This window comes from Myripristis murdjan, chromosome 19 (genome assembly GCF_902150065.1).
Source record: "Myripristis murdjan chromosome 19, fMyrMur1.1, whole genome shotgun sequence".
Taxonomy (NCBI): domain Eukaryota; kingdom Metazoa; phylum Chordata; class Actinopteri; order Holocentriformes; family Holocentridae; genus Myripristis; species Myripristis murdjan.
In genome coordinates this window covers 17,946,638-17,968,189 of record NC_043998.1, presented here as the reverse complement: position 1 = coordinate 17,968,189, position 21,552 = coordinate 17,946,638, and the positions used below count along the sequence as shown (strand labels likewise).

At 44.2% G+C, this 21,552-nt stretch overlaps 1 protein-coding gene across 8 annotated transcripts in view; it reads left to right on the top strand.

The window, feature by feature from the left end:
• Positions 1-19,841, top strand: part of myocd (myocardin) — a 96,192-nt gene extending 76,351 nt beyond the window's left edge. For 2 of the 8 annotated variants that reach the window (XM_030077194.1, XM_030077193.1), the window contains exons 4-15: positions 2,306-2,371; positions 7,178-7,342; positions 10,174-10,358; positions 12,180-12,284; positions 12,451-12,779; positions 12,898-13,054; positions 13,428-13,961; positions 14,560-15,066; positions 15,241-15,384; positions 15,834-15,962; positions 16,729-16,786; positions 16,954-19,841. In XM_030077194.1, the coding sequence (XP_029933054.1) occupies positions 2,306-2,371; positions 7,178-7,342; positions 10,174-10,358; positions 12,180-12,284; positions 12,451-12,779; positions 12,898-13,054; positions 13,428-13,961; positions 14,560-15,066; positions 15,241-15,384; positions 15,834-15,962; positions 16,729-16,786; positions 16,954-17,579 (3,005 nt within the window). In that variant the 3' untranslated portion in view covers positions 17,580-19,841. The remainder of the gene's footprint in view (positions 1-2,305; positions 2,372-7,177; positions 7,343-10,173; positions 10,359-12,179; positions 12,285-12,450; positions 12,780-12,897; positions 13,055-13,427; positions 13,962-14,559; positions 15,067-15,240; positions 15,385-15,833; positions 15,963-16,728; positions 16,787-16,953) is intronic. The other 6 variants (XM_030077200.1, XM_030077201.1, XM_030077195.1 and 3 more) reach the window with 5 other exon arrangements.
• The last annotated feature ends 1,711 nt before the right edge of the window (positions 19,842-21,552 follow it).

Here is a 21,552-nt window from a genome sequence, read left to right as displayed (position 1 = left end):
CACAAGTCACAAATGTTTCTCACGAGACCAAACCCCAAGGTGCTCCACGGACGACGAACGATGCTCTCGCTTAAGCGCTTTTTAGTGTATCTGCTTACTAATTTACTCTTTTCATTGTAGTTCTGGAAGCCAAATTGAGCCCCACGTCGCCAGGAAATCGCCCGCACTAGTACAGTGTCGAATATCATTCACTGTCAATGGAGCAGCTCCAAAAAACTGTATCTTAATGGCAACACATTTGGAGTGTTGGCTCTCCCGTGTCTGGCTCTGGCTCGTGTTCACAAATCCACCCCGAACTGTCCAAGACCATAGAAATAAAATATGTGAGCTCTGTTTTAAGGTGGATTTTCACTTTATGCAGAGGTATTAGACTAAAATAAACCTCATACGTCACTGAGGAATACCTGTTTATTAGAAGCTATACACACTCGTGCACATTCATCTCTCCTGACTACATTCTTGCTTGTGTTGAGGGAAAGTTCAGGAGGATTGATGTAATAAATGCAATTACTCGCTTTTAGCGCAGTAGTTAGGGTTTTAGTGTAAAAGCTGGCGAGGTGTTGTTATTAGCTGCTTTGTCACAGGCTGACTGTATGTGTGACTAAAGATAGACAGGATGGGACAGTAAATCACTTTATCACCAACCTGAGTGAAAACCATCACGGTGTTAAAACCGTACATTCACTGTACCGTGTGTTTCCGCTATAAATTTGATATTATGTGAATCAGTTCATATGCAGCGCTCTTTGTTGTTCAGAAACCCAAACAGTTGGAAATGAGTCTCTCCGCTTTCAAAGTCAACAGAGAGCCGGAGCATCATATGGTTCAAGGATCTGTGATTATGCCGCTTGGCTCGGGCCCTCGCTCTATAACGTGTATACTTTGCAATCAGGAGAGACAAGCCTCCGCTTTTAACAAAGCTTTTTGAGGAGAAAGCCTAGATTACATGGCAGCTGCTGTGCTTTTGCAGACAGAATAATTGATCACCCGTTCAATAAACATAATACAGTCCAGCAAGGATCCAAGTTAATGGCTCTGTAGAATTAGCAAATACTTACGCTTTGTCTGTTTCTAATTCAAGTTTGTCACCCGAAACAGATCAGGAGAAAGAGCGTGTGTGCAAGCGTGCCTGAATCTGTGTGGGTGAGGTGCTGTATTTTCACAAAAAATACTTTTCCTTTGATTGAGGCCGTATCAGTGACATGTTGTGTGCAGCTTTCAGTCACTGACTAATGCCTACGCTCGCTCTCTGTGATGTTGCGACCAGCAGGTCACGGCCCCTGCACTGTAAACTAAAGCAGATGTCAGATGACGGGAAGGGCCTGGTGTTACATAATGGAGGTGCTCTCCCAGGAGAGACCTTTCTGTGCGCTCTAATGTGGCAGCCGACTCCGCTGACATTTGGTCAACCTGTTAAAGAACGCAGGAGTCGTTACATCAAAGCTGAAATGGGATAATAGGTTTGGGTTGGAGGAAATTAATGGCACGATCAAGTGTGGTCCAACTCGTGGAGAAGTTGTTGTTCTTAGCTCCATCGCAGACTCCGGTTTTTATGTCTCGCAGCATGAACACAAACCACCTGAGAGAGATCATTAACAGCAGAAGACAAGCACAATTAGGACACGCGGAGAGGAGGAACGCTTCCCATTTGTGTGTCAGATTCAGGGTCTCATCGAGAGACCTTCAGATAACAGCGGGGAGGCAAACACACACACAGAAACAGAAAAAAGAGAGCCACAGACATGGGGGAGGCTTTATGTTTATGACCCCTCACTCCCACCTAGACCACGCAGACACACACTCACACACACACACAAACGTGCACACGTCTACACACACGGTGGACCACACACTGTCGAGCAGATCTGTTTAAAAGCCAGGAGCTGTGTTTATCATTCCCCTACATCCTGCTCACAGAAATATTTGTGAGCAAAAAAGCAGCTTTGGTCTTTTTCTGTGTTTTCCATGTGTGTGTGTGTGCATACGGGTGTGTACATTTGCGCGTGCATGTGTAATGTGTGTATCCGAGCTGCATTGAATGAGTTGTCGAGTTGGTTTCGTTGCAGCGTGGATTGATAACCACGTCTGCTCTCCAACTAAATTGAAGCAGAAATCAAAGTCAAAATGATGAAACACAATCAGCAGATGTGCTACTTAATTTGAAGTGGGTTTGAATTCTCAGTCTCTCCCTGCCTCTTCTCTTTCCCTGACCTGTCTTTCCCATCCTCCCCTCTTTCTCTTTCCCCTTTTTTTCCGTCCGCATCTCTCTCTCTCTCTCTGTCTTGCCCTACTCCTCCCACTTCAGTCCTACAGTTAAGACTTCAGCAGAGGAGGACACGAGAGCAACTGGCAGACCAGGGCATCATGCCTCGTGAGTAACACCTTCCGAACGTGCACACACACAACACACTTCCCACTCACATGCACACGAATGCACGCACACCTGCTTCTAGACAGCCGTGTGATAGAAAAGGCAGAGAGGTGACAGACGGCAGCGGGAAATGAACACCAAAGTCACCATTTGGGTCAATCAGTGAGGAAATATGCGGAAAAATGTCAAAGATGCAATTACGCTGTTATTCAGCAATGCAAATGCACTTTATAGGGTGATTTGCATCGTCTTGGCATTTGTGTTGCCCCATGTTGGTTGATTGTGCTGCAAATGAATGAAACAGCCTTTGGGGAGAAAACTTTTTTTTTTTTCAAGAAAGTTACAGTTTATTGTTCTGGAAGCAAATTGGAACAGCAAGATGGGTACATTAATCGATTCAAATTGCATTGAAGAGTGTTAGGCAGACTTTTTTTTTTTTTTTACATTTGACCTGTAATTGTAGCGCCAGTCAATCAGCATCATTTTGTGGTGAGCTGAATCTTATCTCAAAGTTTCGTCCAAATCCAGTCACTGGCACCGAGATATTGCACTCCACTTGGATGAACAAAGGAATGGACAGGCTGACGAAAGCCAATTCATGGCTCCAAATTAGATGCCAGCCGCCCGAGAGAGAAAAGAGGAAGAGGGAGTTGTAGAATGTTTGGTTGGAATGAGAATCTGCAAGGCCTCCGCGGCACATGACTGCTTATCCCCCAAGCCTAGCTCGTGTGTGCCGTTTGACATTGGCCTGCAGAACACACTGCGTGGCCTCGCCTCAGCCAGCCACTTACCTCACCATAAACAGTGTAACCAGAGTCCCTGTAATCACCTCTGCCCCCATCACGCCATGTTAGAGCAGAGGCCAACCTATAAATCGTCTTTGTTCTGTGAGAGAAAGACCCAGGCACTCGATTAAAGCTTGAAAACAGGCACCACAGACAGATACAGAGGGGAAGCTGTAGATATTCAGCAGGTGGATACATGCACACAGCAGGGAGAGAGAGAGAAAGAAAGAAAGAAAGGCAGATACTGCAGGCAGGCAGCTCGGCGAGTGACCGCCGAGGAATGCTCTCGTGCTGGAAAGGCTCTCGCTCTCAGCACACGCAGCGACTCCTCAGACGGCGGGCCAGATTTACATAGGCTGCTACCTGTTTACAGCTCAGCACAGCGCATCAAAACAGAGGCACGCCCAAACACTCTGCGCTCGCAGCGTGGCACTCGAGCCCCGATTTACAAGTTTGCAGAGGCTTTGTGTTTCAAGATAGGGACGAGAACATTTAGGCCCGAGAATACTATGCATAAACTGCAACTGGGATTGATGGGCGCCCGTGCTCTTCAGGTCACGTTCGCAACACGACTCAGGTTTCACTGCCTCTCATGTCATCTTGTCAAGTATTTTCAGGTCTTATGTGGCGTCTTTGGCATGCACAGCACCTCAGGAAATCTGCATCTCAAATATTCACCAAGGGAGAAAAGAAAACAAACACTCAGATTGTTTAGTATCTGTTTTCCTGCAGCAGAAGACATTTACAGCAGCAGATAGCCACCTGTAAACTAAGATCTTATCAAGTTTTTGGGGTTTTTTTTGGAGGCAACGATGTGTCATCTTGGCAAACATGGTGAGCAGTGAGAGAGGCCTGTGCGTAGCATTGCTGTAGGTTAGATGCCGGGAGCTCTGGAGGTTTTTTTTTATTGCTTGCCTGCAGGGATAGGAGGGGACCGGGAACCGGGGACTGCAGGCCAGGGATTTGTCAAATGATATCTCTGGCACCGATTGCCATTTCACAGAGGCTCCAGCCTCCAGATAAACGCTGGTAAGTGTGCGGGGGAACGGAATCCAGAGGCCCGGCAAGGCCCTATCAGTTTCTAGGAGTCTGTCAGAGATAAGGCAGCAAGGAGAAATGCAATTGGCCAGCGGGCTCCAAGCACTTTTTAAAAAGATTTTTCGATTGGTCGTTTATCTCTTGAGTGCGCGGGCCGTCGGCGGCACAGATGGAAGAGGGTTGTGTAAAGATTTCTGTTTGTGCTATTTGTCGGTGCACAGGCATGCGCACACAAACACACACACACACACATACACAATATAGAGAACTAGGTGGCTTATCGCCCAGTGCTACCTCCAAATCATCAGCTTCATCCGTCCCTCTTGGTCTTTCTTTACTTCGGCCCCAAAGAATAAAACATTTCTTGGGCAACAGAGAGTTGTGAGGCCTCCTCCATCCTCCTGCAGACATGATACTTCAGATGCTGGCTGTGTTATTCCTGCTGGGGAGATGGACACGGCACAGGGTCTGTGTATATATTACCCAGGGAACATCTGGTGTTTATTAGGCTATCCAAGAATCCACCCCAGCCTCTCGGGGCTGGCTGGCGTGTGGCCTGCAGAGGAGCGCACTGTCTGACTGCTCACCACAGGTTCCACTATACACACACACACACACACAATCCAATATTTCCTCCAAATGAAAATAGACTCCTAGCTGCAGGTATACCTATGCATAGATCTGCATAACCACATTGTGCTTTCCAGCAACCTCCGGTTTCATTTCCAAGGCAGCGGTGCTCTTTAAGCCTCTGCGGATGGAAGCACAAAGGGAAATCATTCTTGCCTTAATGCACCGTACGCCTTACCTCTTAGTGTAATGTTTACATTTGACAGATATGCTCAGCAGGTATATGTATTGCAACAGGTTTAAAGTGCGTCGTATGTTTTAGTCTCGCCGCAGAATGTTTAAATCTGTGTAAGCCGGCCTCAGGCTCACCGTATCGTGTTACATTTATGCCCGTTCTCCGGGACGTCTGCGGCGAGTCGGTCTCACTCGATGTGAGGCCGTCCCACTTTAAACACACTTACTGCTCTGTGTCCCCCCGTGATGTCAAATCAGCTCTTAAATCAGGCCGCGTGGCAAGTCAGTGTGGCGAGAGGGTTTAAGACACCGGGGCCGACTCGGTGACGGGCCGGGACAGCTGAATTATAAACAGATGCTGATGTCACCCTGCTGGTGCATGGAGATGGCTTGTCATGTGACTGGCCGCTAGCGAGGAGAGGCCCGGCAGGCAGCCATGGCAGCTGATGCCTCCACACATCCCCCCTGAGGAAGGGCAGGCCATCCATGCTGGCATATTGAATCATCTGGCCTGCCTTTCTTAATTTACCCTTCCATCCCTCTTTAATTCCTTACTTCATTGCTTTATTCCCTCCCTTCATCCTTACCTCTCTACTTTGCTCCGTTTCTACCTTCGCCCTTAACATTCTGCCTTCCCCTCCTCGTGTCTTCCTTAATTTATACCTTTTTGATCTGTTTTTCCTTACTGTCCCTCCTCATCCTGTTTCACGCCTGACTCTCTTTCCTCTTTCATTTCTAACTCCTACGTTCCTTCCTTATCTCCATATTTTCCTTATTTCTAATTCCCTCTTCCTTTTCTTCCATCCTTCCCTCCTTCTTTTCTTTCTCCACCTCTCTTCCTTCCATTCGCCAAAACTTTGCGGCATTGGGAATTAAAAAATAATTAATATCTGAGATTAATCTAACTTAATTTTAAAGTTGGAATTATTTTTTCATGTTTCCCATGAATCATTACCTGCCATGTCTCCGATTTCAATTCATTTTTCATCAGACAATAATACCTTACCTGAGGTGGCCAACGAAATGCTGTGTATCATTCATTTCATTTTGGCGTTGTGTCTTATTTCATCCCCCAGATGTGGCCTCTGAAATATCTGACTAAAATTATATTTGACCAAATAAGTGCTGTTGCGATTTCTTTCAGTGAGATAATCAAACTAGATCTGGTCTCTTATCGTCACCGCTAGGTAATCAGTCTATGGAGAGCTGTGGATATACTATAGGCCAAGTCGGGTCAGGTCTAGACCTGATTATTTATACTGGAATTAACAGAGAGAGATTGTGGAAGGTAGACAATCTCACCCACTGCAGACCGTTCCCGTTAATTAGAGCCATTCCATTTATTTTTCTAGCACTGAAAGTGCCTAGCCGTATTGTGAGTAGAGCAACAGAACAGATGAAATATTTGAAGTGCTCCACAGCAGAGGAGCAAGGCAAATATCTAACACCAAATACCAATAAATCTACAGTCTAAAGGAAGCATCAGCAGTGTGCGTAGTGCTGAAAAACAGGAGAAGGCAACAGCTCGGTTTTGGATATTTCCATTTGTATGAATTTGGTTTGTTGAGGTATAAACCCACTAAATATTGCAAGTCTACTTACATGTATGCACATTCTAGGCAGCACTTTTGCATAACATATGGTATTTGGTAAACAGATTTGGTGAGTGATGCACCACCAGAGATGCACAATAGGATACAGCAAAAAGCAAAATAGAATGTAAATAAGAATCAAAGTATGAAAATGTATAATATAAATTACAACATGAACGCATGGATCAGGTTTCATATTTATTGTCTTTTGCATTAAAAATTAAGTGTGTGGAATGGCATGAAAAGCTTGTGCTTGTGCCTTTTTTCCCTTTAAAAAAATGATGCCATGTGCATTACATCTGCATCAAAAATACAATGAATGAAAACTGTGTATGACATAAAAATCAAATATGATACATGGATGCAATATGAAAATAAAACATCAACAAATGAAATATATAATAACTGAGGAAAAATGAGATTATGCAGGACAAATATAATTTATAGGATGTGCACAGCATCCACACTGAAAGCTCTGCAGAGGTCCAGTACACACATTTCTGTGTGCAGTGTGTGTGTGTGTGTGCATGTGTGTGTGTGTGTGTGTCCATTTTGTTGACGGTGTGGTCCTGCTGTGTGTTGTGTAGACCCGGCCTCAGACGTCTCCTCTCTGGAGGCCCAGATGAGGCTAAAGCGAGCACGACTCGCCGACGACCTGAATGAGAAGCTGGCTCTCAGGCCAGGCCCCCTGGAGCTGGTCCAAAAGAATATCATTCCCCTAGACTCTGCCGTCAGAGCGGCCACCATGACAGGTATCAGCAGAGAGACGGCACGCCACATTGCAAATCACCTGCATCCCATCCTGTGTGACTTCAGATCATAATGTGTAGTGGTTTGGTTTGGTGTAACACTGGAGTTCATTTCGAGTGAAAAAAAAAAAAAGACAGCACATCCTCCTCCTGGTTTTGTGTGTATGTATTAACCAACTATCCAATTCATTTACTAAGCATTACAAAGCAGTTTGAGACTGTGATCGACTTAAATGAGCATGTACTTGAACTACTGCACTGCAGCCCTCTCTGTTATTATTTCCCTACACTGTTTTTTGAAATGAGCACAAACTCTGAAACAGAAAAGTGTGATTATTGTGAATATTACGTTCCCCCACCTTACAAGGATTATGTGACAACAGCAGAGATAGGACAAGCCATTTTCACCTGTTGGTCACATGAAGAGGTTGGCTAAAGGATGGTAACTGTGGTTAAGATTGCAGCTTAAACGTTGGTTATGGTTAAATACGATAAACTATATCCATAATGTGATTTTATTCTCTGTCTCGCTTATTTCACAAAACAATTCCGTATACAACACAGGATTCATGATTTGATACAACCAGGATACCGAGTAATAGATAAATTTTTTCTCTTTCTAGCAATGGGATTGACCTGCTAAAATGTAAAAACCTGAAAATGTTGGTATCATAAAGTGCAAAGCTTATGAAAAAGCGATGAGTAAATCGTCTCATTTGCTCATTACTACTCATTTGGTTACATTTTATCTGCATTTACTATTGCAGAATAAAATGTTGCTAATATCCCAATTGATTTATCAGACCTGTGTAATCATATTTTTTTGCATTGTGATATATTGAATTTCAATATATTGTTTTATCCCTACTTCACTCACAGGCAAATGACCTTATCCACCCCTCTGTCACGTCACTTTAACATAATACCTCTCCGGGTGGGAAAACAAATTTCTCGCGCTTTTCATGCACAGAGCGCATTATTTTTTTTACATCACAAAACGACGCGTTAATCACACCGGCTCTTGAGATGGCGCTGGTTATTTGCGGCATCCAAAAGGCTTTTGAGAAGAGGTGCTTTGGCAACAGTGGTCCTTGAAATGTATACGGCATTGCAGACTCAAGTGTTTGGGGAACCCTCTTGAAATATCCTCCTGCGGACAGTGTTTGATTTAGGGATATCCAAAGCATGAATGCTTAGACGTTCCATTGATTTAGGGAAAACGTCAGGGCCTTGCCGCCCCGCTGCACCATGCTGACCTTGAGATGTTTGTCTTTTAATCCCTAACATGTTAGTCATTCTCCGTATATCATTCTTGGCGGTCCGGCTTGTGTTTTTTTATACTCTACTATGTTTTTGTACGTGCTAGTTTTATGTTTGCCCCCTTGAGCCTCCAGTAAACATGTTGCGTAAAGGAGCCGCCATGCTGCAGTCAGCTGGTTTACACTACCTCTGTAGAAGGAGGGGACTGTGGTTTATGGAGATGAACAGCAGCTGTATTTGGATCCTTATTCTTTAGAAGTGTGTGTGCCGACATGTGTATGTGCGTGAATGCATGTGTGCCTGCGTGCATCCTCGTGTGCGTGGGTGTACCTTTTGTGTGTGTGTGTGTGTGTGTGTGTGTGTGTGTGTGTTTGTGTCTACCTCCCCCATGTCTCTGCTTTAACTGTCAGACTTGCATGGCTCCAGTGAGCCACCTACACAGCTTTGTGATGGGACCAGGCTGTTGCTCAGCCGTCACCCGAGGATCCCCCTGCAGCATTAACCCCTCACCTTAAAGGTCTGCGCCCCGTTACACAACACCCCAGCGATGGGTTCAACCTCTGAATGTTAATTTTGGAAACTATTTGACCTGCCAAACCAACCACTTGAAAAACGGAAGCATACATGTCTTGCAGATTTCCTGTAATTTCACCGCCTCAATCTCCCGGTGACATTAAATTGACCCAAAGGCTCGTTCGTGGAAACGGCGTGTACTGTGCAGTGTGTAGTGGACAGAAAAGGCACCACTAACAGCTTCACAAATACACTGCCTTGTGCTTGTGTGTGTGTGTGTGTGTATCCTCTCGGTGACCGACTGTGGAGAGGCACAGTGATCAAGCAGTTAAACTCAAACAGGTGGGAGGAAATGGCATCGAGGACAATGCTGAGCACTAAGCCGTGTGTTAAGCTTGGTGCCTGTGCACGTGTGTGTATATTTGTGCAAGTGTGTGTGCTTGGAGGTCAGCGAGTTACACAGAACGAGACTGAACGGGACTGGTGGTGTGATTGAAACCAGGGTCTGTTCCTGGCAGGTCACATGTTTGGATACTAAAAGAGAGTCTTAGACCTCTGCACACACTGACATACACACACACCAGCCTTTACCACTTCCCTCCTCTGGCTCTGCCCCTTCACTCACCCTCGGTTCAGCTCTTTTAGATAGCCACTCTTAGCTCAGCCAATAACAGCCGCATTCGCTATCAGCCCAGCCAATCGAGGCTTTGCTGGTTGTAAAGAGGCCGTGTTATTCTCTCACCAGCACAGCGTAACACCTCTGGGCTGAGTGTCATACTAGGTGCAAGTGACAGGCAGGCAGTTGGAAGGCGAGAACATGCATTGTATAGGCTGCAGCTTGCGATGGTGTGCAGTGCACGTACACAAACAGACCCACACAAACACACTTTGGCAACGCTGCGGATCACAAACACCGCCCCCTTTCTCCCTCTGTTGTGTTAAACATTTGAAGCATGATCTGTTCCAGCCCTCTTTTTTCCTCCTCTGCTGCTATCTCTGAGGTGATGCATAGAGGGTGACTGTCATCCTGTCCCTCCCACCTCCCTCTCTGCTCCTTTCAGTAAACCATGGCAAGTTCCCTAAGCAAGAGGACTCTTACGCCTTCGAGGAGGACAGCAGCAGTGACAGCCTGTCTCCAGAGCAGCACCACAGTGACGAGTCCCAGGGCTCGGCCTGCCCCTCCTCCGAGGCCGTCGGCAGCACAGCCTCCTCTTCCTCCTCGCCTGCCCTCACCAGCCCACGACAGGTAGGACACACAAACTTCAATCTTACCCAAATCCTTTGTGTTTTCTTCTCCGTCCCGGGGCTTCTTCTGCTTTCCCTCTCTTGTCTTCCTTGAACCTCAGGCAGCTGTTGCCAGTATTCTTCCACAAGAGTCAAGGCTTTGGTTGCTCTGCCCTCCTGTGTTGGCAGAGTAAACTGCACCTCCCTCCTCACGTCTCCTGGTTTCGAGTAACGGTTGAACTGAGATTAACTGGGCAGGTGTCACATTCCTGCATGCGGTTCTGTCCTCAGAAAACACAAGTCCGACCGCCGACCTTTCACTGGTCGTCTCATTCCAGCCTTCACCGTCACTTGATTGAAAGTCAGAACAGGGTTGTTTATATCACCTAGATTTTTACATCTGACATGTTCCCATTTAATCATCAGCTCTCAGTGTCTAACATTCATTTGAAATATCTGTTTAGAGCTTTTTGGAATACTTTTGGAGATGAAACATCAATACACCTGCGTTTTATGGTAATTTGATGGTAATAATTATTCCATTTGGATTACAAGCTGTCTTGCAAGCGTTTTCCACATCCCATCAGTTCAAACCTTATAATCTTTGAGGGGAAATTATTTTTGCAGCCAGGTGGAGAAAACAGACACTTTACGAAAGACAACACATTTCCACAGCATGAATAGATGCATAGCATTATTTGTTCAAATAATCAGGTAGGCAACTAAGGAAACAAATAATCATCTGTCAATCAATTATAGGTTTTGTTGTGCAGCCTAAAAGTTTGATTGCATATGTAATGTAATTTTTCCTTCAACTGGACTCAGACTTACCCCACAGGGTGAGAAGGACATTAATATGGACACTTTGTTTTGCTTGTGATGGACAAGTTACCAAACTACTCACTTAAGTAGAAAATTGAAAAGGAATCAGTCACAAAATTGCAAAACAGGACTTTCAGCAGACATGAAAAGATATTAACTTCTGAAGAAATCACTACAGCTCCTTTCCACAAACTGCCTCATGGTCTTGCTGAAGCTCAGTTTGTTGTCAATAACTGTGCCCAGGTGTTTGCTGCGTAGTTGCTCAGTGTCAGGACAAAAGTGAGCACAAGCCATCTGTCAGAAGGAGGAAGCGAAAACAAAAACAAAAACCAAAAAAAATCTAAGGATTTCTAAACAAACCAGTTTACCTTGTCAGTATACCGTATGAAATATCAGCTATGTTGATCATGCATACTTGTAATACTTACCCTGCAGGTGCTGTATTAACGTGCAGCTGGAAGCAATCACAACTCAAATGACAGAATGTACCCAGCATTACAGAATATATGCATATTTTACAATCTTTGTTCGGGAATTATAGACTATTCTTAATCATGCAATTTCCATGAGTGACCTCTGTTGCCAAAAAGGCCCTGAAGTTTTGTTGTAGCCGCTTTGGAGTTTGTATTTGTTCAAGCAATCGCAGTAATCCAGCATGACACTCAGACTGCAGGTGCATCGCTGGATTCAGCATTGGATGACGAACAGCATACAAAGCAGTTTATTGAACCAAAGCTTTTCCAAGGTCTGGCTCTTTCTCACAAGTCTCCCGGGTCAATTGAGGGATCTGTTATCCTTGGTTAACCATTTTGTCAGGGAGTTGTTTACAATGTTACAGATGCCACAGGAGGCACAAAGAATAGAGAGCATATGTTAAGAGGCAGAACATCTGTCGCCAGCTCTAGACTTGAAGTAGAAGCCGCTGTGGCATTGAGGAAATTTCTGACAGTCATATGAGATCAAATAACAGCTATTTTTCAAACTTTGCAAAGTCACTTATCTTCTCTTTTTCTGTGAACAGGGGGGTGCAACTAGAGATCCTCCCGATCAAAGTCAGGATGAAGGGCTGTCTGGTGCCAACAACAGCCAGCCTACTCCACCCATACCTGTTCCTGCTATTGTCAAGGTCAGGAAGTCCTTCAAGGTTTTACTTTGATCTCTTTTATATTAGCTACTCTCTTGGACTTCAACATTTAAAAAAGTGTTTCAAATACTTGGATTCAGAAGACTTGTTCAGTTTGATGTCAGTCGGCTGTTTGCTCATGCTCTCTCACCCTCCTTACCACGATCAGTCCAAGACTTCAGACAAGAACCGACACAAGAAGCCCAAAGATGTGAAGCCCAAGGTGAAGAAGCTCAAGTACCACCAGTACATTCCTCCGGACCAGAAGGCTGAGAAGTCCCCTCCGCCCATGGACTCGGCCTACGCCCGACTCCTGCAGCAACAGCAGCTCTTCCTGCAGCTCCAGATCCTCAGCCAGCAGAAACACGCGCACACACAGCCGCACACACACTCACAGCAGCACACGCACGCCCCGCAGACGCAGGCCCAAGCTCAGGCTCAGCAGCGACAGTCCACTTTCAGCTACCAGCCGCTGCACCCGCCAGGCCAAACGCAGAAGTAAGCCAAACTCATCGCCAATGTGAATCAGTTGACGGGATAGCTCGTTACTGCTTTAACTGCTTTATTTATATGGCAGTGCACTGTGGCTGACTAATTTCTTTCTACCCCCATCTAGAGGAGGCAGTGATCAGCTGTCAGCCTGCAGCTCCAGTGGCTCTACCAGCACCGTCAACAGCAGCTCCCCCTCTCCGGTTAAGACCACATACCCGAATCAAACCAACATCTCACCAGTCAAGCCTGGGCCTTTGCCAGCCAATTTGGATGACCTAAAAGTAGGTGTCACCCCATGGAATTGAAAAAAAAAATAAAAAACAAAGACCTACAATGCAAATATCACAAATTCCTTTTATACTGCTTGTAAAGGACCATACCAGTGACTTTGCATGTCCTGTTTTTGAACTCCAGTTTCATGTTTCCTACCTTTTATCCAGCCATTCCCTTCCATTCATTCCACTATGATATGAAAATTAGTTTTCCTAAAAGCAGCAGCACTGTTGTGTTTAAATTACTTCAAACTGTAGTTAATGGATCAAGCATTCATAATCACTGGTATGGTTGTTTAAAGTTATTTGACTGCCATTTAATTTAAGATCTCACTATTTCTTTCTTTTTCTCTCTATCCACCTCTGTTTTTCGCTGTGCCAGGTGTCAGAGCTCAGGCAGCACCTGCGTATCCGTGGCATGCCTGTCTCAGGCACCAAGACCGCCCTAATTGAGCGACTCCGGCCCTTCAAGGACTCCAATGCCAGCTCCTCCCCCTCAGGCTCCAGCGACATTACCACCATGACCTTCTCCGTCACTCCCTCGGGATCCCTGTCTTCCTACCAGTCTCCGTCTTCCTCCAGCGCCCTATCCCAAGGAGGGTACTACCCTTACCCCAGCACCTCCTCCACCCCTCCCATCTCTCCGGCCTCCTCCGAGCTGTCCCTCAGCGGCTCACTCCCTGACAGCTTCAGCGATGTGCCCATGTCATCGCCACCGCAATTCGCCTTGCAGCCATCCCCAGCTCAGCTCAGCGCCGAGGAGGGACTTGGAGGAGGCAGCATGGCTGGTGGAGGCCCGCGGGGAGGGGAGGGTGGAGAGTTGGATGGCCTGGAGGCAGAGAAGGACAAGATGCTGGTGGAGAAGCAGAAGGTGATTGAAGAGCTGACATGGAAGCTGCACCAGGAGCAGAGGCAGGTGGGTGAATCATCTGATTTGATGTTATGCGTAAACATCTGTGTACCAATCTAGCTTTTTGGAAATATGGGGTTATAAAAAATAACCCTAAAATCAAAAGGTCTTAAGTAGATCATTCAAAGACCAACTCTTTTGTAAAACAAACTGAAATAATTGAATCTTTGAAAGTTTCAAGGAGTTCATTACGAGAGCAAGAGAAACAAGAAACACGAGGAAAACATGCAATATGGCATCAATAAAATACACTGAACTTCTGGGACCTCAATTTCTTCACCAGTAGGGGCCAAGGTGGTGATGAGGTTCAGCTATCACAATGGTTTTCTCTGGAAGGACAGTTTTCTGCCACTGTCCATGCCCAATCCAAGAATTTAATTTGAGCAAATATAGAAAATGTATGACATCTTAACTTAGTGGGTATGGGACATTTTTCTCTGCTGTTTCCACTATTTGTGACAGAACTTGATAGCAAAGGTGTATTTTTACATAATAATCTTGCTTGGTGCAGCTTTAAAGCTTACTGCATTGTTATATAATCTGTTGTGCTTAGTATATATGACATTTACACAAATGCCTTTGGGACCTTTGTGTGCTTTTCTAGGTAGAAGAGCTTAAGATGCAGCTCCACAAGAGGAAGCGTTGCTATGGCGCAACCCAGGATAGCATCCCCCCTCCCTCTCAGTCACACCACCCCACCATGCATCACCAGCATAATTCAGCCATGATGGGCCAGCACTTTTTCGGGGTGACGATCAAGCAAGAGCCCATGACCCTGTCCTCCAGCTGTCCCCTCTCCTCCCCCAAGCAGCTGAAGAGCCCTCCTGGGAGCTGCATGGAGGATATGGGACACTGCAGTGCTCCTGTCCCTAGTATGGGGGGCTCTGGAGGGCCACGATGTATGGACACAGCCCCTTCCTCCGGCAGTCCCTCTGCCATGTCTGCTTTCCTCAGTCCCCAGTGCTCGCCGCAAGACTCTCCCATTGGAAAGCCCTCTAGTAGCCCCCAGCCCTCGTCTCCTAATAACCCATACCTGCTATCACCTCCGCTGGGAAGGGACGGCTGCAGTCACCCCCTGCCCCAGGGCAACACCAGAGCACGAAACATGCAGGTAAGATGTAGAGTTTTTCCCTTAGAAGACCCTATATCCATGAAAATAATTTATAACCCCAGTAACTCAGAATGTAACCCTCATGTAGTTCCCTCCTTTTGGCTCTCTGAAGTATTATGTTTTCTAATAAACATGCTAACACTGTACAAATACATCTTACCTGTCTACCTACAGATCCAGCAGAAGACTGGAGGCCAGCCAGTGAACTGTTCTTATTCTGACCAAAGAGGCCTTCAGGGAGTCTTTCCCAACTCAGCTGATTGTGGCCTTACCCACCGGGGAACAACCAAAGCCACTAATTCAAACATGCAACCAAAGGTGAGAAGAAGTCAAGAATGAGAGTACTGATATGAGTAGTGCAGTGATGTCATGTCAGTGTCATGTACTTATCTGAGTCACCTCACGTTCACTTAACCATTTTTCTCTTTTCCATTAATTTGTATCTTTCTCTGACCTTGTATAATCATCTTCCATTGTGAGGTTCATTGTCACTCTCATCATATCTCCACCCTTTGAAACAGAGTTCACCTGTTTCATCACATATTCTTTCATGTCAGTGACTTTTTTTTTTTTTTTTTTTTTGAACAAGAACGCTACAGTTCACAACGCCAAACCATTTTTGAACTGCTAGGAAGTGCTTGATGACTTGATTTCATCATGATTCACAATTCATTCTGTTGTTGTAATCTACATTACTTTTTATCTTTAGAGAGCTCCCCTTTTCTAATTGGTAGGCTAATGTTACTCTTCACCTATTTTTCATATAGATGTCAATATTGCCACCTCCTCGGCAAGTTGGCCAAAAGTGCCAGGTCTCTACCCCTGCCTACAGTAGCTCAGAATCAGCTGCATCTGACTTAAGACAGCCCCCATGCTATGAGGATGCAGTCAAGCAGGTAAACCCAAGTCCAAACTCATTAGATAATGGCTGGCCAAAGTATTTTTGAATCCATTGGCGTTGCTCTAATTCCACTTTTCCCCTCTATATCCCTTTTCTATCTCTTAGCCATCACCTATATTGCACCCCTTCCTTCATCCATTGCTATGTTCACTGCACATACTTTCCACCCTTGACCAAGTTGAAGTTGTTTGGTGTTATTGTTGCACAAACAGTCCACGGAGACAGATATAACTGTGTTCATTGAATTAAGCCTTAATGGGTGAAGCCAAAGATCATCATCAACTAATAAAGATAATAATCTTTTTTATTTTAGTAATCATTATTATTCTTTCATAACTGTGGCATTTGTGATCGTAGAGGGTCAGGAGGCTAACTAACTGGCTTGTATGGTTTGGTTAATGCAGCTAGTTAGAACCTTTAATCGCTAACCTAGGTAACTAAGCATTGCATTTTTACTTCATTACAAGAGCACTAGGCCTCATAATACTAAGTCATTCCTTTCTTTATCCTTGACTTTTTCAAATGGCTTCAGTCAGGAGAAGGCACTCTTTTTGGCTCCACCCATTGAGGTTTAACTGGAGATCGTTCTGCCTCCAAGAAATGTTTGTACAACTAAAACTCCATTCTGCAAGTTTGAATGGATTGCTTGAAAGCTTGCATTTTTGTCATGTGAAATCCATTTCAGATAATTTTAGTACTGAATATTACAAGACATTCCTCCATTAATAAAAGCATTAATCACTGTTTAATTACCTTTACAGCAAATGACCAGAAGTCAGCAGATGGATGAAATTTTGGATGTGCTCATAGAGAGTGGAGGTAAGGTAACAGATCGAGGGTCAACTCTGAAATTCTTCATGTGATGCAGTTCCACACAAGACATTAACATCTTTGAATAAAGGTATAGCTGGCATGGCACTGTCCATCTTACCTGTTCACTGGTATTAAATCCCACTGTGCTGTGGCCTGTCCCCTTTCTCTTCAAGAGATGCCAGCTAACGCCAGAGAAGAGAGGGAGAGATCTTCTGTAACCAAAGTTGTGCCTCACATTACTGTGTCCCCAGGGAGCGCCGGCCTCATCGTCCCAAGGTTCCACCGACACTATGAGCACCTGTCCCCTCCTCAGCTTCCTTATGACCAGTCGGCCAATCATATCACTGACAGCCACCTGGACACTCTGCTGGGCAGTCCCATTGGCCGCGGTGGGGAGGTAGCCCTTCTTAAAATGGCGGCTGAGGAGGGAGGGCAGGAAGACGAAGGGAACGGAGACGGCGATGGATACAGTAGCCCCAATAACCACCGCCACCACCACCCTCACCATCCCCACCAAGACAAACTCCTGGCCAACAAAGACCTGATGGACACGCCAACCCCTCTGTCGCCCATCAACACTAAGGTGTCCCCCGTCCCCGAGGTGCAAGGGATGGTGGGCATGACCTTCAGCGAGACACCGTGGGAGACGATGGAGTGGCTGGACCTGACACCGCCCAGCTCGGCCACGGCCTTCAGCGTCGCTCCACCCAACGGTCCCAGCATCTTCAACACAGAGTTCCTGGATGTCACAGACATTAACTTGAACTCTGCTATGGATCTTCACCTGGAGCACTGGTGAAAGCACCAGCACCAGCCATGTGATGGCTAGCAACAAGCTAGCCATGCATCAGCCATCAAACACAAGACACCAGCTAGCAAGTAGCTACGAGTGACAGACTTGAGATCAGCTCTGATAGCGACCATACCAAAGAAATACAGAGTGCTGCCCATACCACAATCAGTCAAAGTGCCAGCATTTCTTTCCTGTTGCGCTGCAATGGGACAATATGTCATTAAGCATAGACCATTAGCCTAGATCCAACGATTGATGGCTAAGTCATAAATCAATCCACAGAATTATATTTTGTCAAAGACTGTTATTTTTCCTCTTTACTGAAATACCATGTTCATGTTGTTGTCATAACCCAAATTTTAAAGACCCCAGGTGCTTTATGACATGATCTTTGTCCCTTTGGACAACGATACGCACAACTACCAAATCAGTATGACAGCGGACACAAGAGGGAAAGACGTGATTGCAGTGCATTACACCACAACTTCATGCAATGTCAGTGTTACGCCATCTAGACTTGAAGACATATTTTGACAATCAATGTATACTTTCTGAATCTATATTTGTATTACTGGAAACAAGGAAGAAATTACAAAGCTAATTGGATCGCATAATATGGCCAATTTGTAAATATCATAGCTATCTGTACTGACAGAGACAAGGCGACGTCTGCATATTTTGTCAGCGGTGTGGGAGAAGACACAAACCACAAAACAAGTGTATTATGTATTCAGTTCATCATTTGATGTAAATATGACAAAAAATCTCACTTTGCACCTCTAGCTTAGTACACATTTGTCACAGTTTGCTTGAGCATAGATTTTGTGTGCAGAAATGGTTGTCATTCCTTTGAAAGACCTTTTTTTATACAAGTTTCTTTTCACTATTTGGCATATTTATTCACAGAATGACTTTAGGGAGAGAACAGATGTCTTATTACAGTTTTAATCAGCAGGCAAAGTTGTGCCACAACAGGTTATTGTTAGAAAAGGAGTATTTAGTAACAATTTCCACTTCACTATTATTCCCATAGAGAGACTCTGACAAATTGTAATATAGAAAGCTCCAGCATAAATCGCAGAAAGTTGACCATTTTCATTTTTATATTTCCTAGATTGTATGACGTTACAATCAATCAGCGTTGTTTCCCTCCACAAAACGCTGAGGGAGCGTTAATGAAAAATAGATACAATTTCATCTCTATTACGTGTTCTTAATACATACTTAAATTTTTATGTCCTTCCAAAAAATTTCACCCTCTCTATTATCAAGACCATCACAATTATTTATTTTGTTCTTTTATATTTATACATTATCGTGTATTTATGCTGACATTCCTTTATCATAGATTGGGATTCTTGATTTACCGGAAAACTCCAGTGCTACCGTTCTGACCATGCAATTTCTTAGTAAAAACTGTTAAAATGTGATGCAAAGTGAACCAGCCACTTCAAAACAAAAAAAAATCAACAACAAAAAAAAAACTCATTTTCTTAAATCACTTCTCCTCTGAGAAAGATATGAAGCGGAAATGTCCATTATTAGCACTTGTGAATAGGAATATGAATAGGAATATGTAATATATTCAGATCTTTACTGTGAATACTGCACATAAACACAGCACAAACTTGCACCCGAGCCTATAAGTAGATGTCATAATGTGAGATTTTTTTTTAAATACTTTTCATTCAGTCTCAAAGAAATACACTTTCAAAGTTTTTCAGCCTGAAGTCAGTAACTTTGTTTTCAACACATGAAAGAAATGAAGTGCCACGGCCGAGATGTGTCATGTTGAAATGGGAGACCCGTCGAAGAAACACTTTGCATGTACAATCATCTGCCTTTCAATTTGCAAACATGCATCGGAAGTCATTTAGTATTCTGTTTTGACCAAATATTGCTTTTTCCTGTTACTTATGAAGTAAACTGTTGCACTTGTTAAATGGGTTTTACAGTTGGTACTAATGCCCATCCTCTTAAAATATATGCCAAAGTTGACTTCCTTTACCTTCTAACTCTTGTTGCTCTGTTCTATCGTTTTAGAATATGTACTGGCCTTTTTTTTTTTTTTTTTTTTTTTTTTTTAGTTGATTTTGCGTCATTTTCCCTAATCGAGAGAAAAATCACATCTGACAGAAGCTTCCATGTTGCTTGGCCACTGACTTTGCTTTACTATTGTTAAAAAAAAAAAGAAAGAAAAAAAAACAGTATTTGCCTGCACCCCTGTATACTACAGAAAGAAGAGCAATAAACACCACAGCAAAATCACTTCTGCAGTGACCTGTTCAATTCACGAAGCACATGATACACGCGTTGAATCTTTTCTGTGTGAACTTTATTTTTAACCCTCGATAAAGATACAATATAATACTCATTGCCCTTAATATTATCTTATAATCTAATATGAACATTCTAGTAAATTGCAATTTATACAACATGTACTCTTCCTGGAGATTCATATTCACCAGTGGTAAGTTAGCTTCCTGGATCCGTATCCCATGAGAAAAACAGATGGGGGGCTATTTGTGGAGAAATAGCTCCTTCTGTTGTGTCAAAAAAAAAAAAAAAAAAAAAAAAAAAAGATTGTGGACTTTCTCAGGGGTTTTGCATCGTCTTTATAGCATTACAGATAGAAATGGAAAGACAAGAGCTGACAGAATTCTCTGATCAAAGAGCACAAGAGAATCATGTCTGGTCTTCATTGCATCTCTATGATTTCTTATAATGTCCCACTCTCTTGTATAAGCCACAAGTTTTCAACAACTGACCCTGAACCCCCCTGACATCCCCACACACACACTGGTGGCCACTTTCCAACATGGCTGACATCTGTAGAGAACTGCAACATAACAAACGACACCTATAACAAATGCTAGTAATGTAATAAAACTAAATAGAGTAAGGTGTGTGATGGAATAAAAAGCCAAAACTGTGATAAAAAACATTTTTCCCAGTAATTTAACATCACATTATTGACTGGCTTGGCTGCATATCATACAACATCTTGTCAATAATGTAAAAATCTGAAAATATGACATCTTTTTTTTTCCTGTTTCATCCACATCAAGTCAGAAGAGTAACAATTATGGCAATATTTAATTGGACTAAATGTTTACATTTTGAGAAATCACTAAGTTGATCAAGTAGTTAATCAGTTGACCTAGGTAGATTTTTATTACACTATATTACACTTTGCTGGATTACATTAAGTACATTTGCTATATCATCAGCAGCTGTTATGTTGCAGGCCTCTACCGCATCCCAATGTGGAGCGACTACCGTCCTCCCTGTTTCCACAGACCACACAGACAGTTTGGTTAACTAGCTAACTCCAAGCTGTGATGCTTTTTTCCACTAAGTTACACGTTGAGGTTGAAGGACCCCCGACTGGTAGACGTGGCTTTCTGAGAGAGAGAGAAAGATGGTGGGTGCGTCTCAGTGGTCTCAAGTGGCGGCCTTTCCTTCATCTGCGCGGATATGAGAAACCCTAAGTCTTGCTATGTCTGGGCAGATGAGGGAAAAAGGACGTCAGGGGACACATTTTTAGACTACGGAGACACATCCAGAATGTAATACATAGTTTGGCGTGGGAAACGAAACATTCCGTCATCAGTGCAAGCGAGAGAAAACATGCCGAGTCGCTGAGGAACATGCTGAGTCCATGGTGACCTTCAGAGCCAAACTGAGAAATGACAACCGTACTGATGGTACATTAAGTGGATAATATATCATTTAGCAGCATTTATGAGTGTAATTTTTGTGGAGGAAACCCCCATAAGGACCTAAAAACACACAAAACCGTTACTGTTTGCCTTTGTAGGGCGGCATGGTGGATCTGTGTGACCAGCGAGGATGAGCAGTTTGACTGTACAGTGCGAGAACAGGCTGCAGACGAGCATTAAGGATCATTCTCAACCTGTGACGTCCTGACGCCACTAATGCAGCATCCTTTAGCAGGACGTCACCGCCACCCTGCTCT